We start from the raw sequence: 18,234 nt of genomic DNA, 5'->3' as shown, positions 1-18,234 counted from the left end.
CATGCTTTCAGCAACTTTGGTGTGACCGTTTTCTTTCTGTGCCTCTGCCTACAACTTGCATCCTGTATCAGAGATGTCTTCCTCACACATTTCTGTGAAATACTTCAATGAAAAATCTCACCCAACATCTCCAGCCCTTCACAGGCAGGAGCTACAGTCACTGAACTCAAAGCCTTGGTCATTTCTGAACACAGAGGTCTGGCGATCACAGCTCTGGGACTCTACTGGGAGTAAGAAGAGGTTACTCTGTGCGACAGGAAGGCAGAGTTCTGGGGTGATTTCTGTACTGAACTGTAGCTGCACTGAGTATAAAATGGAACAGAATTTGCATAGCTCTCCATTTCACAGAAAGCCAGTGATGGGGGGGGGACGACGGGGCGGGGGGGATGACAGCTGATCTTGGTAACTATTCACCTTCTGACATCAGAAACCTCCGCTGCAGCATACAAGACTGCCATCACGAAATCCCTGATCAAGAACATGAAGCTCCTTCCCCTCTTCACAGCTGCGTCCTGCTTCACGCCCCCAGGTCCCTCTTTCTTTGTACTACAAGTGATGAAGTTTTTTTTCCAGATCACATGAGCCAGGATGAAGGGGGAAAATCCTGCCAGGAACAGAGATGGGCTGCAACTTGAACCTGATCAAGAGGAGATACAGAGCAGTACCCGAGAGGTATATAAGAATGTGCTCGGCACAAGAGCAAACACTTTTTCAGGTGAAGGACTCTCATGAGTCAGCCATGCATGTGAATGAAGACACTGTTTCAAGGAGGCTTGGCGCCACTAACAAAACATGTTTGTATTTCATCATCGCGACCCTTGTTGTGTTACTTGTCTTTGCATTAGCCACCATCATGGTCTTACTGGTTCAGAGGACGGTAAGCAATTTCTTACTTTATTCACTGTCTTTTTCTTCTTTATTTTTTTTTTTACCCTACTGCTTTCCAAAAATTATCCTGTGGCCAGAAAAACAGTCGCTGCCTCCTGGCGTCAACGCGTACGCATGCATTAGGGGAGAGAAAGAGGAAACAAAGAGGGAGAGAAAAGAACTTTCGAAAGAAATATCTTTTTCCAGCCTCTAACTTGTAGCATGCAATTTCTATTCTGTAAATGGAAGTAGAAAGCTAATAATCCAAGATGCAAGCCACCCTCTGTCCTGCCTAGTTAGGAGGAGAGGTGGAAAGAAGATAGATCAGTGCCTCTGTGTCTGATGCCTGGTTTTATATGTGCCTCCTGTCGCTTCTACAAAGAGCGACGACAGTCCAAGATGGTCTGGGCTGGGAGCGTCTACATGTGTTCCTCTGAAATACTGAAAAATTTTAGTTACGGACATAACACAAGGCACCTCTGTGTGCGACACCGCGTGGTGCTCTGCTGGGATGCACCGATGCAGTGAAGCAGAGCTCTCCTGAACTACCCAGAGCACTGGCTGGGGGCAAAGTAGCTCCCTGTCCCTCCCTGTCAGTCCCGCTCTTCGGTGGGGTTTGTCATGCAAAAGTAGAGTTATAGCAAGGGTGACTGGAGGGCTTAAGTGAGGCAAGGGCTGACAAAAACAACAGTTCTCTCTGCCTACAGACATTTTTTTCCTTCTTAAAACAAAGAGGATTGCTCTCAAGTGGATCTGGTGTTGAATGGGGAATCAATGAGACAGTTACAGCCAGAGCAGAGGTACAGGTGATGGTGAATATGAGAAGTGCATTTCTAATCTCACTAGAAAACACTGTCATGAACTTTACCTGGGTAAAATGAAAGGTTAGAATTTTTATAGGCTTTGAAATCTTATTACAAAAATCTAAGTGCTGAAGTACTTCCACTACTATTCATAGAATGAAGGCACCAGCATGGGGCTGCTGGAGGAAGTTGGCCATGGAAAACTAAATATGATCTTTCAGCTCAATATTTTCTCTTACTAAATTTACCCTATGCAACTTGTGTATCTGTTTATGCACATTACCCTGAAATTAAACCATGAAGGCTTGACTGATACGTCTTTAAGTTGCACCAAAGAGGAGTCATTTACCCGAAATCAGCGTTCTTCCAAAAGAGACGCAGTTTAGGCACAGTTAGAATGAGACATGGGGGTTTTCAAGTGATAAATAGTAGGACATTAAGGGAGATCTTTAAAATAACAGCCTGGGTAATTACAGAATTGCCGCAGCTTTTCTATATAATGAGGCTTTCATTTGTACTTATTATGTAAGTAAGCATTAAATTACCTCTCCATCAGGATAAAGGCAGTTACACTAGTTGCCTGAGGAACAACATTACTGAAAGAGTCAAGGTTTTAATTTAAAAGAGTAATGACATTATTGCAGGTGCTTTGGAAATGAGCTTGGCTGAAGGAGAAAGTAGGAAGCTGAGGTGTGTGAGAAACACAAAACCAAGCAGCAATTTTACGCTGCGAGAGGAATTTGGCAGTAAAAGCATAACTTCTGTTCTTGTCCTCAGGGAGCAGAAAGACCCCCAGGTCAGAAGCAGCACAGTCATCCTCCATCTGTGACTGGTCTTGAATTTCCAGGACAGGGAACAAGTGTTGATTCTGTGAGCTGGGTTCCTTGAGAAACTCCAGGTCTTGCTCCAAAACCACTTTAGCTGACAGTCACACCATCAGCATAAGGTTAGGCACAAACGCCCTTGGTAAATACAGTGGTGGCTGGGCTGAGCATCTTGTAAGTGTTGACTTCAGCAGCTCCAGGACAGGAGGTCTGGGGGTTCTTGTATTTGGATCCCTGGCTATTGAGTCCTGTTGCTGTAGGGAGTAGAGCATCAGCAGTTGGATTAATTATTTTCTTTGTAACTTCTCAAAAAAGGACCAACATTTTGTGGATCAGCCTCTTGGGATGACCTGTTTTTCTCTCCAGGTCTTGTCAGCTGCATTATATGGGTGATCCTTGACCACAGGGGCAATGGTGCCCTCCTTATGCTGAGCTGAGATAGAAACTTTTATTTGCCTCTGTCCAAAGGAATGTTAGAGGATCTTAGGGACAATGCAGGTCTTGTGACCCATGTCTTGGGTACCACTGCATTAAGAGGAGGCTGCTGGTGGCAAGATCACCCAGTCCCCTATCCCCATTGCAGGTACATGGAAGTTGGCTGCTTGTCTTCCTTTTGATGAATTTACACTTGCCTAGTTTAAGATGAAGGAAAATGCATTGGAAAGGGAAATTCAAACTGTGTAGAAACAAGGCGCTCACATCACCCAAAGTCTAGGCGCTCTGAGCAAGGGCAATCCAACATGAAAGACTAAAACAAAAAAGCGACTATGATTCCAGAACTGCTTCTGTGAATCTAACAACACTTCTAATATACTTTTTCACCATCCCCTGCCCAGAAATTTCCAACACCCCAAGAAATTTCCTTTACGCCTTGTTTTCAGGAAGGGTGGCACAACACATTAGTGTCAGACTTGGGAAGTGTCATATTTTGGAACTAAACTATGTTTTTTGGAACTAAACTATGGTTTTTGAAACTAACTATGTGCAGTGCTGAAGTCAGTTCATTTCTTCAGCTTTCATCTGCAGAAACCCTTGGCTTCAGGCCATTCACTTGTCTCGATATTACAAGTGACTTTGTTTTCCTCTGGAATAAGAATAGTTGGTGTATGGTGGTCCACGGCCTTTATTTTTCTTAACACTGTTACAAGAGTGCTGAAACCTCCACCCTCTGCCTGCTGCATTTCACTGCTGCTAGTTATATGTATATTTACACATCTATGTAGATAAACATATTTATTTATATATATAGAAAGATATATGCACAATCAGTGAAAGAGTATAGGACAGAAAGGAGCAGGCAAATGTAATTTTAAGACACACATGCCCTAGTAAATCTTATGCTGTACTGCAAGGTATGCTGTATCAGACAACTAGGCCACCTACCTCTGTGAACAATTCTGTGTGAACGTTCAAAGTTCATAATCTGGGATGGGCCATCACTGCTCTGGATTTTGTAGACTTAATATTTTTAACCTCCAAACTGAGCGGGCAAATCTTTCCAGCAGAGTTAAGGCACCAGTGTTGCAAATGATAACAGTCAGTGAAGATATTTATATTTGCTGATTTAGTCTTCAAGGCTGCTGGAGTCAAAAATGTAAAACCCATTTAGCAGTGGGACTGCCGTAACAAGGAATCCCAACTACAGCACCTAGCAAGTTCCTGCACCGTGGATTTGCTGATTTATGTCTGCTTAAAAATAATCTTGTAATGGACTGCCCTAATCGGCGTCTATTGGCCCCCTCTGGTGGAGAATCCTGACAAAAATTAAAAATTAAAAAACAAAGCAAAACAAAACAAAAAAAAAAAAACCCAGCCACTGAAAATTGCCCCTGAAAGCAGATTTCCCACTTGTTGAACACCACAGGAAAACCACTGAGGCAATTCAGAAGAAAACTGCACTGATCCAACTCTTGCCATCGGTGTTCTGTACGGTGACAGTCATCTGCTCTCTAGAGGCGTCACTTTAATAGGTTTTGCCAGGACTGGAAGAGCTGAATTTCACACAGAGCTATGTTTCCTGTGATGCTCATTGTCAGATCAGCTGCATGGATGGCACTTGCCTTTCTAGAGCTTTCGTGTGTAGTTTCTACCTTTGCCTCTTGGTAACTCAGGGCCACCTACCTAAAGTGCCGCTGCTGTCCTTCCCCCTCAGCCAGAGACAGGTAATGATGGTTTGAGGCTGAGCAAAAACATGGGAGAGCGTTGAGGCTTTTTTTCAAATTGCAAAACTTCCTTCGAGGACAGCAGTCCAAAGAGCTGATCCCCCAGAGCTGCTGTGTGGACGTGCTTTGGAAGTGTCTTGGACCTAGTTAAGCTGACCCCAGGCCAGTTTCTGGCAGACTGTGCTTTCAGGGTGTGTTTCCTTATACTTTCTGGAGGTGGATACACGCTTCAGAGACCCCTGGTTGAATGAATATTCAGAGTTCTGACACAGGACATTAGAATGACCCTCTAGCAGCACCAGTCTGTCTCAGCTTGGGAAAATTTCTTGTGAAATGAATTATAATTTTCTATATTGAAGCAAACTCAAATTATTCTGCTTGCTGAGTAAAGACTGAGATCCTTCATCATCAGCACCCAGATGACTCCAGAGAAGGTGAAATTCATTGTCATGAATTCTTCCTGAGCTGGCACGGAAGAATTTAATCTCTTTGAGCTCCTACTGTGTGCCTCTTTGCATTCTAAATTACAGCATTACATCCAATATTTGTGCTGTTAGAAAATAAAGAAGTAATGCCAGTAATATTTCAAAGCAAGCTTTAAAGTTTTATTTGAATATCCACTCAATTGTCACTAAAATAAATTGCATTAGTATCTGCTGTTTTCACCCACTGGGAGAATTCCCAGGTGAGAACACCATACATTAATACATTTTAATTTTGTTTCTGTTACCCTGACTACAAAGCAAGCTGTGAGCCATCAGCCTTATCCTGCACGCCATCTCCAAGGGAGGGCTGCAAGGTGAGCACCTCACCAACGATAATGTCTCAATCACTCTACCAAACACTTCTTTACAGGCAGCAGTGGATCTGCTATCTGATTTTGTTTAGCATAATCTAGCTGGGGACAGATCATCCCCTTTCTGTCGTGCAAAAATACTTTTAATTCTCCGCAGAGGGCAGAAATGCTCATACATTGTATTGAAAAGTAACAGCTCCCTGCGCCCTGAGTGCTTGTGAGAGGCCCAGCCCAGTGCAAGGGTCCAAGACAGGAGCTGAGGGGTTCCGGAAGATGGTCCTTGGGAGTATTTTCAGCCAAGACTGTTCTCAGTCCCACATTTGATGACATGTGTGCATAGAATCCATGAGAGCTTGCAAGGGAGGACGTTGTATAGGGGATCAAAAAGCTTGGAAATGCCTGGTTTTTCAAACTACATCTCTAGGTTCCCGTTCTTCTCCTAACCCAGCAGCCTTCCTGTACAGCTTAGGAAGGTCACCTGGAGATACACTGTCTCAACAAGTAACTTCTCCCCTGTGTTGCATAGGCGTGGGGAGAGAAAATGAACAACTCGTGTATTACAGATACCCAAATTATGAAGCAACTACGCCACCCCTGTCTGCAAGACACAGTATTTTGGCGTTAGACCGAAGGATAATATTGCTTTGCTGGGAGCAGATGCAGCTCTACACTTCAGCCATGGTTGAAAACAAGATCACGTCAGGCCAAAATCTAATTTAAAGTATTCTTAAACATTTAAGGCTAGAACATTAAGTACCACAAACAAACCCAACATGACTTTTCTCACTCTCCAACCATCATCCTTCTCCCCATGCCACACATTATCCTATTTACACACAGGAATAATACGCTTATGTTTTAAGACTGCTATGGATGAAGTTGTCTCCCACCACGTGCATGGTGTGCCTCATTCCTCCAGGAGATATTAGATGTTCTGCTAAAGCAGCTTCCCAACTTTCTTCTTCTTGGGCATCATGGTCGGTCACTGGAACAGGTTTTCCAGGGAAGTGGTCAAGGCATCAAGCCTGTCAGAGTTCCAGGAGCATCTGGACAATGCTCTTAATCATATAGTCTAGTTTTAGCTGGTCCTGCAAGGAGCAGGGAGTTGGACTCAATGATCCTTATGGGTCCCTTCCAACTCCAGATATCCTATGATCCTATGATCCTATGCCAAATTGGGCCTGGGCTGGTTAGCCTGCATAATTAGCCCAGGTAATTGGTATCCAGGTAAGAGGAGCTGGTTTAGGCTAGCCTGAGCAAAAACCACTCCCTGATACTGAATTCACTGTGGGACTGCCTGGTGTGTTTGGGTGAAGGGACATGTCACAGTTTCAAGCACTGAGGAACTCTCAGTATCTTCCTTTGGCTGTTGGGAGAATTTGTTTGCTCCTCAAGGGCACTGACAGACATTTATGAGCTGTCGGTTACTTTACTTGCGTAGAAGTAATATGCAAGCAAGCATAGGCTTCAGGGTTGTATGTCTGGATGGCAGAGAGGTGTGATAAAGCAGAAGCAAGACCACAGATGAAGCCTGCCATATTTCACACCGGGAGCATGTTTCCTGAGAAGTTCTCAGGCCATGCTGATTGAGGACAATTTCCCGTGCTATTTTGACCCTTGGGTTTACATCCCAGCACGAAGAAGGAGGAAAGGTGAAGCAGAACAACTCTGTCACTCTCAGACCCGTGTTGGGGCTCTACAGCTTTTATTTTCACCCGGCTACTGGCTTCCCAGGGACGGAGACTGGCTCTCAAGGGTGTCCAGTCCCACTTGTCCTATTGTCTCCAAGCTTTTGCAAGTCACAGAGTGAGGTTTTGGGGACTTGTGCTTCCAAAACAGCCCCAACAAAAGCCACACACATCTTACTGCACTGAGAGAATTTCTGGCTGTGTCAGAAATGTAGGTTTTCTATGTTAGAAAAAAAGGTCAATGGTGAGGGATGACTGAGGATGATATTTGGATGAGTGCAGAGAGCTTGCCAGAGCTGTTTGCTCCACAGAAATCCCTCACTTTATAAAAGCCTACGATCTATAGCACCTGGCACTGGCTGCCTGTGCATCAGGCTGTGTATTGCCTTCGTGGCAGGCAGTGGAAGCTTTTAAGATCCACTTTTAAAGCAGGATCGTACTTGAACATGGATGTGCTCCTGGAGTAACTACCCCTCCTCTCGTTTCTCTTTCAGGCAGTTGATCGTGCCACGGAGGGCATCGCAAAACCTATCAGGACAGGTAAGACACCTAAATTCACTAAACATGCCATTTATCTCATCTAATGCAAATATTGCCCAGGAGAAGCCAATTGTGCACGTTGTAACATTTCACATAAAGTCTCCTCTTGGTGAAAAGCCAAGGGTGGGGCGGGGAAGAAGAAGAAGAAGAAAGTTTTCAAATTACTCGGTACCTCCGGAAACCAGTGCATGGCTGAGGAAATAACAAGTATGACTGAATCTGCCCTGAGGTGTCTTTGCAAGAGAGCCTTTTTGCCAGAGGATGTGAACTCAGTCTGACTATTAGGTCTTATTTTAAGGGCTGGCTCTTGCACGTGTGGGCATAATGTACCCATCCTCGCAAGGCATGGGTGCAAATGTGCTGGCATATATTTCAAAACAACTGAAATTTCTCCTGTACTCCTCTGGCCTGGAGCAGTCATGTGTTTCCTACTGGTTTACGGGGAAAACAGAGGAGGCAATGGGTAGGTCTAGGAGGGACAAGAGGCACAGGGCAAGGAATTAAAACAGGCAAAGTATGAGCACAGAGAGTCCAAATTGGGAAAAAAACTGTCTAACTAGACTAGCAGAGACAGTGTACCAAGATTCTGCTTTTCCTTAGCGTAAATCAGAAGGAGCACTATGTATTTCATTGGCATTGCTTCCCTGGTTACACAGCCCTTAGTACTAAGTATTCTCACTTCTTGCAAATACAAGTCCATACTCAGTCCCATAGGGTGGGAGCTACCATTGCCTCCCACACTACAGATGGGAAAAATGAAGCACTTCGTTCATCTAGAAGCGATGGCAGAATGGAAAATTGAAGTTCAAGGTCCAGAGAGTTCTAATCATGTAACCAATTTTTCTGCAGCTGCATTTTTGCACACAAATGACGTAATGCTTCATTTGGGCATCTTGGATAATTTTTTAATCCAAGACTCTTCCATATTGGGCTTGTTTCATAGCCCACAGGTCTCAAAGTAGTCCCTGCATGTTACTGCGTCCTTCCTGAGAACTTCACACCTTGCTTAACCAGCATTTTTCATGTTTTAAAATTCCTGTAACCTGGAGGGATTTCATTCTCCCCATAGGATGGTGTCCCCGTCTCTGGGACATCCTAAGCGTGTTTCTTAATTGCTTTCTCTCTTATCAACCTAAGTAGTTCCTTAAGTCTTTTTAAGTATCTCTTAAGTCTTCTAGTGCTTTATTTTGTACCTGAAGTTCCTCAGAAATAAAGCAGGGTCTGAACATACAAGGCAGATTTGGATAAGGGCATTTGGGCAGTCACATCACAGCCCCACAGCCCCACTCCAGTGTATCCCAAAAGTGCCCAAAAAAAAGCTTTGGAAACCTCATAGGCTGCAAAACATCAGCCTTGCTACCCATGGTTCCCAGTTGATGATGGAGAGTCCCCAGCAGCTGGGAGGCCATATGGTCCCAGAGCAGAACCTCCGCTCCTGTAAACCAACACAACCTCAGAGAAGTTACCAGAACTGTGCTGGTTTTCATGGCTGAGTTTTACCACCAGTTAGGAAGATGTAGTGAAAGTTGTTGGTGTGGAGTCTAGTGATTGACAGGGGAGCCACAGAGATTGTACCTGTCAGTCAGTATTATTTCAAAGCACAGCACAAGCAATACTGGCATTCCCAGGGCAGGGAGGAGAGGTCTCGCTAATTCAGAAGTGCATTGTAATACATATATTTTAATTTCATGTCAGGCAACCTATGCCAGTTGCTTTTTCTGCTCATCAATAACTGGCAGGCGCTAGAGAGGAGGAATGTACTCTCTCCAGGAATGTACAGGATGATGTTTCATTAGCCAGAAACCTTTCTGTCTTTGGGTCAATATCAATCACAGGCACCCTCTTGCTCTGAATTCTGCTGCTAACTCTGAGATGACACCATTAGTGAAAGACAAAGCAGGGAATGATAGAGAAACCCCACAAGGCAGGAAGAGTTGCTAAAGCTGTTTGCAACGGGTGTAAGCGCTCTATCAGCCTACCCCTCATGGCCTATCAGTCTCTATTGTATGTCTCTGGCAGGGTAATGGGGCATTAAAGTGTGAGCAAATTACAATGGTCTTTTATTTTTCTCTTAAAATGCATAAACCAGGGATAATTGATTAATATATCCCAGCGGGTAGTTTACTGAGAGCCCCTCGGCAGGGAGCTCTGTCATATGCTGCCAGGCATCGCTTGCTGACTTCTAAGCAGGGAGTTGCAGCAGCTGCTGCAACGCCCCATCCAGCAGCCGCAGAGCAGCAAGAAACAGAAATGTAAGAAACATTTCAGGACAGGGATGTGGTGAGGCTGACGTTGCTGTCGATTTAGGTTTGGTTCTGTGTCTGCCTCTCAGATCTGCAGCCCAGATGTTGATAGTATAATTTGCATGTATTTTGTGCCCACCTTGTTCACAACAGGGCTTTGAAGCCCTTTGTTGTCAAAACGGGAAGGCATGCAAAAAATGAGCATTGCCAAGTTGCCAACTTGGTGCCCAGCCTTGCTCCAGCGCTGTGTCGGTACCTACTTGTGCAAAACATCTTGGAGACACTAGCAAGGGGTGCAGGACTGTGCTAGGGGGAACAGTTGGGGCTCACTCAGGCAGAGACTGTATTGTAATGCAAATGGACAGTGGTCCAGCCACAGCTACATCACTGAATTAATTTTGTAATATTAAAGCAGGAGAAACACAATGATTTCGTTTAGATTTCCAATGAGATTATGTTCTATTATCAGCTAAACACCAGTGGGCACTGAAGGAGATTTATTGAAGGTTTACATTCCTGACTCAGCTGGCAGTCTTCAGTGGATGTGTTTGCAGGAATCCACAAGCAGTAGCTGAGAGTGATGCAATGTCACATAATAAAATGATTGAAAAATGATATAAATCTCCTCAAAATCTGTGTGCCATTGTTGGTGGAGTACCTGAGCAACAGGGGGAAAGAATTAAATTCATCGTGGACTAGATGTTTGTGAACCATTCTTTCTGTGGAACTATTTTTATGTGGAAACTCATCCACATTTCATAAATGTCAAATCATATAGTAATATGAGTCAGAGAGTTATTATTTTTAGGTTCATTCTTTAGAGGAAAACTAAGTCACAGAGAAATTTATGACCTGCCAGCATCTGGAGAGGTTCAGACCTCATTGCCTCCTCACTGCCCTCTCTAAACCTTGTTTCCCTATAAGGGTTGTAATCCTGGACTGATGGTTTTTCTAGTTATTTTGAACTACAAAGACATGATACCAAAATCTGTTCTCATTTACAGAAGGAAAAACCTGTAGATAGATATGCACACACACTATTTACATATATTTTTGTCTGGCAGTAAGATCCATTAACAGTTGATGGACAGACCAGGAAAGGAAATCCAGCACCCCATTCACAGTTTCAACGGGAAATAGGTTCCCAAATAAAAATCTGGCTCTGAGAACCTAAGATAATACAGGTGACATTCACATCCTTGCCACCCTAGAGTAAATCAGGCTGAAGCCAGAGAAGCAAACAAGCCTTTCCAGGCTTACAGCAATATCTCTGAGTGCAGTTTGGCCTTCTACAACTAAATCTGATTTCTTCCAGCCTGGAATTGTCCCAGCACAACACTACTGAAACTGCTGAGCTGTTAGTCTTCAGAAATGGATCTCTTATGTTTAGGCCACATAGATTTTTTGTTTTTCAGCTTCCATACATGCCTGTGTATGTGTGCATACATGGGAAACTGGTTAAGGTTCTGTCTGCTCTCGGGAGGTCCGGGCATATGAGCTGTGTTTCTCAGTTCAAAAAATTTGGGCAAGCCTGGGCTTGCAAATACTGGAAAGAGTGCACAGGCATCCTCCTAGGCAAGTATCCAGAAGAAACTGCAGCTAGACAGATTCCAGTTAGTCATAACAGGGGCTGGTTGCTTATTTAGTTCATAATGAGATGACCAGTATTGGTACAAAATGCTGAGTGTTAGATCTTCTGTCTCTCCAGCACTTAAAATGCAAGTTACAGAGGAATATATGTATGAATGGCTCATGAAACTATGTGACCTATGCTATACTGATGAGCAGGCTAGACACTTGAATAGTTTTGGCCTTAAACTCTACAAGATCTGCAGCAGTCGGGTGTGCAGTGATGTTTATAAGAGGTTCTTCCTAAATTTGGAGGAAAGAAACTGACACTTCTAAAGTTTATATTTTTGGAAGGAGGTTAAATTGTCAGATAAGTTCAGTTCCCTTTCAATGCACAGAACCAGAGTGACAGTCCTTGGGCTCTCGAGGAACAAAGGCACGCAGTGCGCATGTGACTGGTGCAGCCACGAGCAGAGCCCAGCTCTGCCACTGACCCAGGAGAGGACATCACCCAGCTGGTGCTTGTCACAGTGTCACTCAGCTGGGACAGCCCATCAGCACCAGCTGGCAGCTGTTTGTAAGACACTTAACTGGAGGAAGGGAGTTAAAGATAGCTGCAAGTAGTGGCTGCTGAAAAAATTAAACAAGTTCTGCTAAATCTAGCATGCTGACAGAGAGGTATGAAATCACCTTGCCTAATTTTATAAGTACTTAAATCAGCCGGGGGTACAGAGGAACTGAAAGCTGTTTCTTGCCTATCCACAGCTCTTCACCTTGTAAGATAAGTTCAACCTTTTGACCTGCCCTTGTGCCTGTCCACACTCAGCCTCCAGCTAGTTGTAATGCCACACACCCTGCAGAGGAATATCACTGTAAGAGGTGACTGGTACTAGGACAAGCCTCAAAAACCCCATTTGAGGGGCTTTCCGTGTCTGGGTATCAACACTTTGCACTCTGGCATGCCACTTTCAGCTCTTGGTTTCAGTGCCCTTTGTCTGTGCTCCCATTATACCCATCTCAGAGGTGGAGAAACTGAGGCAGCCTGCAGTGAGGAAAGTTCCCCAGGCACAGTCACATCTCCTCAGACAGCAGGTCTGAGTGTATCCACATGTCCCACAGCCCTTGGGTTCCTCCTGGCAGGACACAGCCCCTTTAGGTCCTGCTGTGTTTTGATGAGACTCTTTCCATTTTGTACTGCAGGTAGAAATCATGGGAATGTCAGTGAGGCCACGGCGCCACTGAGTCCCATTTCACAGTCCTGCAGTGTGTCACAGAATCCCAGACCAGCAGGGGCTGGAAGGGCCCTCTGGAGCTCACCCTGTCCCACCCCCTGCTGGAGCAGGCACCCCCAGAGCAGGGGCACAGGACCGCGGCCAGGCGGGGTGTGAATGTCTCCAGGGAAGGGACCCCACAGCCTCCCTGGGCAGCCTGTGCCCCTGCTCTGGCACCCGCACAGGGAAGGGGTTTGTCCTCATGTTCAGGTGCAACTTCCCGTGTTCCAGCTTGTGCCCGTGGCCCCTTGGCCTGGCGTTGGGCACCGCTGAAAAGAGCCCAGCCCCATCCTCCTGACACCCACCCTTCAGATATTTATAAGCATCGATGAGATCCCCCTCAGTGTCCCCTTTGGCTCAGTAGGTAAAAGCTGCATTAAGCTCATGGAAATAGTCTGACCCTTTTCCTCAGGGCTGTGCCCCCTGGGTGCTCATCCTATGCTAAAAGGAGTCAGGAAGACGAAAGTGAATTATCTCCTGAAAGCTTCCTTAGGGCGACAGAACCTAAATGGCTTCCTGCTAAGACTCCCTCCTTATCGGCAGGCTTCCTTCAAGCCGCCTGAGCTACAGCGTCTGTGCAGCACAGCGGACAATGAAACCAGTGTGGTCTCTTTGGTACTTAGTCCCAAATGGGGCTTTGCTTTTCCTACTTCTCACAGTATTTTTAAGCTCCTGTTGACTTCAGTAGGATTACTTCTGCTTTACACTGTTACTAGTACAAAGCCAATTAGGCAATGCGATTGCACATATCCATCAATCGATCCTGAAACTCTAGTAATTTCAGTCTCTCCTGCCTTGCACTGAACTGTTTCAGATAAAAGAATTAGCTTGAGAAATAAAACTAGAAATCAGTTATAAGCTGCCTCAGCAGAGCGAGAACCGGAAATGTCTCTATAAAACAATTTCTTTTTCCATAACTTGCCTTCTCAGAAACACAGCTGATGTCACCAAATCAATTGTTTAAACACACACACAAAACTTGCTGACATCAATAAATGTACGTACAGCTCTGGAAATGCAAAGTGCAGCTAGATCAGTGAGGGGTAGATCTTGAGAGATGCCATGAATATCCTGAGACAGCTCATGACTGCTGGGGCTCCAGGCGGCGCCAGGCTGTTTGTGTGCAGGCGCCGCGTTTTGCTTGCTTAGCAGATGTTGCAGGGCTGCAGCTTCCAAAGTATGCTGGAGCAGCAGGGGATTTTCTGCTTTATAGGGTAAACCCCCCAAATGCCACTGAGTTTCTGTAAAAATACTCTCCCTTCTTGCAGGACGCTTGTACTATGAGTGGGCTTAGGGCGCTGACTATGCATTACCAGAGACTGTTGCTACCACCGTAAGAGCTTTAGCTTGAAATAAGGACCAGAATGGTTTTTTCTCCTATCCTGTGACATATCTCCACATCTCTATAGTGCCTGTGTACTCACTAAAACACTATATTGACATGGCTAACATCAGGAAAGTAGGCTTTGGTTTTTCTTTGGGGATTTCCAGCAGAGCCAAGAGACTTTGATACAGGACTTACTCATTCCTGGAGCACAGTGAGCATCTGCTTCCCTCAAAAGTGTTTCAGCTACTGAAATCAGAGAAAGATTGCCGTTCTTTCGAGATATCCACAGCCTCCTTCTCCAACAGTATGAGTGCAAAGGGTGCAATGTCACAAATCATCAACCAGGGACTTGTGTGCAGGACCAGCTTCTCCGTCATTTACTCATCCTCCTGATCAGGTACCTCTTAAAAATCAGGCCAAGCAGACACCGTAAGGGTACAGACATTTGAATCTCTTGGACTCTTAGTTTCAGGAATCCTATGAAAGTTAAGATCCTTGACTCTGCATTTAGTAAATTCCTTCTTGTTCATGTAAGGAACAAGAAATATGTCGTCTGATGCCATGGAGTAGCATCAGGATTTAGTAGAACTTAGTTTTGTGTATTAACTGGTCCTTCAGAGACCCTTGTAGGCTGGGTGACCCTTATACCAAATTTATAAACCGAGTCACAGGAAAACTTAGGTGATTTGTGTACTCTGTGAAAGGGTAGTAAAATTTTGTAAGGCTTTACTGAAACTCCTTCAAACTTTATTCCTGGTGTTCAGCTGCAGAATAAACCACAGGGAATTGCCAGTCTCCCATCTGAGCTCCTACGCACATCCCTTCCACAGCTGCAGCAGGGCTGAGAGATGTAAAGGAGAGCCAACACAGTGCGAAATAACCTTTCACCTGCCTGGCTGCAGTGATATATCCTGTTTTCCTGAATCTCTCTCTTGTCTGTGTGTCCCTATGTCTGTGGGCTGCACAGGGCAGTAAAGACTGTGCTCTCCACAGTCACAAAATAAAGGAGGAATAACCAGTGCCACCTAATGAATGCCCAGTAAGGTGAAAGGAGGAAAACCTTACACAGAACAGATGGGAAGGTGAAGTGTGGCTGGAAAGGAGGTGAAATCTGAGGGGAAGTGGTGGGGTACAGGGTCTGGAATGCAGGAGCTGGGATACTGGGATGCAGCGCCAGGATGCAGGGCCCGGGATGTGGTGCCAGGATGCCGTCCTGGGACGTGGTGCTGGGATGCGGTAGCGGGATGCTGTCCCAGAATGCGGTGCTGTGCAGGAATGTGGTGGCGGTATGCGATGCCGGGATGCGGTGCTGTTTCGGGATGCAGTACCGAGATGCAGTGCCGTGCTGGGATATGGTGCTGGGATGTGGCACCAGGATGCGGTGCCATGCTGGGATGCGGTGCTGGGATGTGGTAGCAGGATGCCATCCTGGGATGCGGTGCTGTGGCGGGATGCGGCGCTGGGATGCGGCGCCGGGATGCGGTGCAGTAGCAGTGCTGTGGCGGGATGCGGTGCCATGGTGGGATGCGGTGCTGTTTCGGGATGCGGTGCTGCTTTAGGATGCGGTGCCGCTTTAGGATGCGGTGCCGGGATGCGGTGCCGGGCGCGGCCGGGGGAGGGAGCCGTCCGGCCGAGGGAGGGGCGCGCTGCGGCGGGGCAGCCCCGGCACCTCCCCGCCCCGGGGCTCTGGGTTTTGGGGACATTCCCTTGCGACACAGCTGCCTTTTGCACTGAACCGAGGTGCCGGCGCTGTGCGAGCCCCTTCTCCGCCGCGCACCTAGAACCGAAGCTGTCCCAGCGCCTCTGGCACGGGCTTTTTGGCCCGAACCTGCCGGGTGAACCTCACCTGAAACCCTGGTGACATCGACATTTTAACTGTGAGAGAACAGAGTGACATTTCAAAAGCACCCATAGAGCCATTTTCAGAAGTATGTTCCACTTAGATGTCTTAAAGCTTCTTTCTGTAATCGCACCATACAAATAATTTGATTAAGTTAAGCTTACCTGCATGTGATTTCTATTTGTAAGAAGGAGAATAAGAAATACAATATTTTGGACCGACAACTGCAATCTACCAGGGCTTTATACTGTTACAGATTTACCGATAGAGTTACAGTGCTATACATTCCTTGTGCAGATAAGATTTTATCAGCCAAGGAGTAAGAGTCTCCAACATGCTGGTTCTAGCTGCTGCTGCTGCTTGTCACCTTGGAGCTGCTGCTGTGGAGTTTGTCCATAGCGCAGTTACCGCACATAAGTGACGTGCCAAAAGCTGACAGCATTTTACAGTACAAAAAGATCAGGAGTGGTCACTTAATCTGTTGTTTCCTTCAGGGAACACCTCCGAAGACTATTTAAGAATCCTACAGAATTTCCCGACCAAGACAGCCGCTGCGTACATGAGAGGTCAGTGGGGAGCCCAGTGGAGGGCACGAGTTGGCAAAGAGAGAGTGCAGAGCTGGCTGAAGAGCAGGCTGTTGGTGTTATGTGAACTGGTTTTAGTGGCAAATATCTTTTTCACCAAATGGGCATTTTATAGGAAAAAAATCCTTAGCTTTCCTAAAATGTGGGTGTGTTTGGTAAAGCCCCTATCTGATCACATAAACTTTTCTTTTAACTCGATTAAAAAAAAATAAAATAGAGACCTTCTGCACACAAACACATTAATATGCATCTCCATTATTTCCCTTTAAATATTGCAGAAGGCCATTTTCACCGCATCTCCCTGTCTTGGGTTTCCCGAGGGCTGTGTAAGTCCTTGGAAATTTTTAACACCCCACTTTCATGTGTAAGCTCTCAGCCATCCAGCCAGGGCCTCTTCTTGGAGCTTCCTGCAGGAAAACCACTGAACAGGTGTCTCCTTTTACCAGGAAACACACTGCTGTGAGTCTCATAAGGCTGAATCCAGGCCAATATAGCCCAGCGGCTCATTTTAAAATGTGTTTGCTTTGCTTTCTAGTGTCCAATCCAGTAAACAGTTCCAAACTGAGCTTGACGGAGAAGGGTATTTGTGAAGACATCCAGTGCCAGAGCGAAGAGCTGGTGATACAGAAACAAGGCCTCTACTTGATCTATTGCCACTTGAACTTTCATTTTCCCAACTGTTCAAACAACCCCACTGACCTCAAGATAGAGCTCCTTGTGAACGGCAAAGTCAACAGGCAAACATTATCCACATGCTGTGCATCAGAAACGTGCCAGGAAAAGACTTTTACAACCTTGTTCCAGCTGCATTTGACATACCTGAATGTGAAGGACCGAATATCAGTAACACTTAATCATCCTAAATTCTTGAATGAAATTTCTCTTCCCAATGAAAACGTTCTTGGTGTCTTGAGGTACAGTGATGAAATGTGAGCAGCTGTCTGACTTCCCACTGCTGCCCACACTTATCTTTCTCTGAACTACAGTAGCCTGCTTTTACTAGGCAACACCTTGTTTTAAATTTCCTGTCTTACCTCATCGCTAGGTTCAACAAGGAACTTTGAGAATGTCCCAGAATGAAACCTAAAACACTGCAAGACCCACAACTGACAGATTGCTCTGGTTTGCTTCAGGGTACGATTGTTGTTGGACTCTCCACCATATAACCCCCAGATCTGCCTATGGTTCCTCAAAACAGTACTGTGTAAACACAGATTAAAACATAACTAGATTATGAGAAGAATATGCAATATTGAGACTTTTTGGCTTACAGACCACTGGCAAGGTGCCTGTGCTCAGGAGATGGGGAAATCTTTTTAACTGAATTTTATGGAGTAGTACCTTGACATGGTCTTTCCAAAAAACTAACAGTCAAAGCTTTTAACTAAGACTCTATTTACAACCGGAGCGTGCAACCACAACTCTGGAGTAAGTTTACAGATAGATCTTATGAAAGTAAACATCACAAAATTATTGACTCTCAGGCTGGTAGCTAAAACTCTGGGACAGGACACAGGAGATTTGGGACTTACAGGATATTTCTGTGCTGCATTCTGCTATGGACTTTATGCAATTCACTTCCAAGTGTCTTCCTTTACACTATTTATCCACCTTTTCTATTTAAATATTAAGCTCTTTGGGGCAGAGACTTTGTATATGCACAGTGCTCAGTCTCTGTTCCCACTTGGGTTTTCTAGACCTTCTCATAACAAATATTAAA

The 18,234-nt window shown here is 45.4% G+C and overlaps 1 protein-coding gene across 1 annotated transcript; it reads left to right on the top strand.

Moving 5' to 3' along the window:
* The first annotated feature begins 670 nt into the window (after positions 1-670).
* TNFSF8 (TNF superfamily member 8) lies at positions 671-17,700 on the top strand. Its single transcript, XM_075112238.1, has 4 exons — positions 671-877; positions 7,635-7,680; positions 16,425-16,496; positions 17,050-17,700. The coding sequence occupies exons 1-4, from the start codon at positions 683-685 to the stop codon at positions 17,445-17,447; spliced, it is 711 nt and encodes a 236-aa protein (XP_074968339.1). The 5' UTR covers positions 671-682; the 3' UTR covers positions 17,448-17,700.
* The last annotated feature ends 534 nt before the right edge of the window (positions 17,701-18,234 follow it).

This window comes from Phalacrocorax aristotelis, chromosome 17 (assembly GCF_949628215.1).
Source record: "Phalacrocorax aristotelis chromosome 17, bGulAri2.1, whole genome shotgun sequence".
In the NCBI taxonomy this organism is placed as follows: Eukaryota; Metazoa; Chordata; class Aves; order Suliformes; family Phalacrocoracidae; genus Phalacrocorax; species Phalacrocorax aristotelis.
Note: the sequence above shows the minus strand (reverse complement) of the source record. Positions and strands in the feature narration are given on the sequence as shown.

What these genes read in the sequence shown, in the direction of transcription:
- TNFSF8 (XM_075112238.1), top strand. Translation starts at nt 683, where the DNA reads ATGTGCTCGGCACAAGAGCAAACACTTTTTCAGGTGAAGGACTCTCAT. An exon ending in TCTTACTGGTTCAGAGGACG is followed by an intron (nt 878 to 7,634) that starts GTAAGCAATTTC and finishes TTTCTCTTTCAG; the next exon opens with GCAGTTGATCGTGCCACGGA. An exon ending in AGCCGCTGCGTACATGAGAG is followed by an intron (nt 16,497 to 17,049) that starts GTCAGTGGGGAG and finishes TTTGCTTTCTAG; the next exon opens with TGTCCAATCCAGTAAACAGT.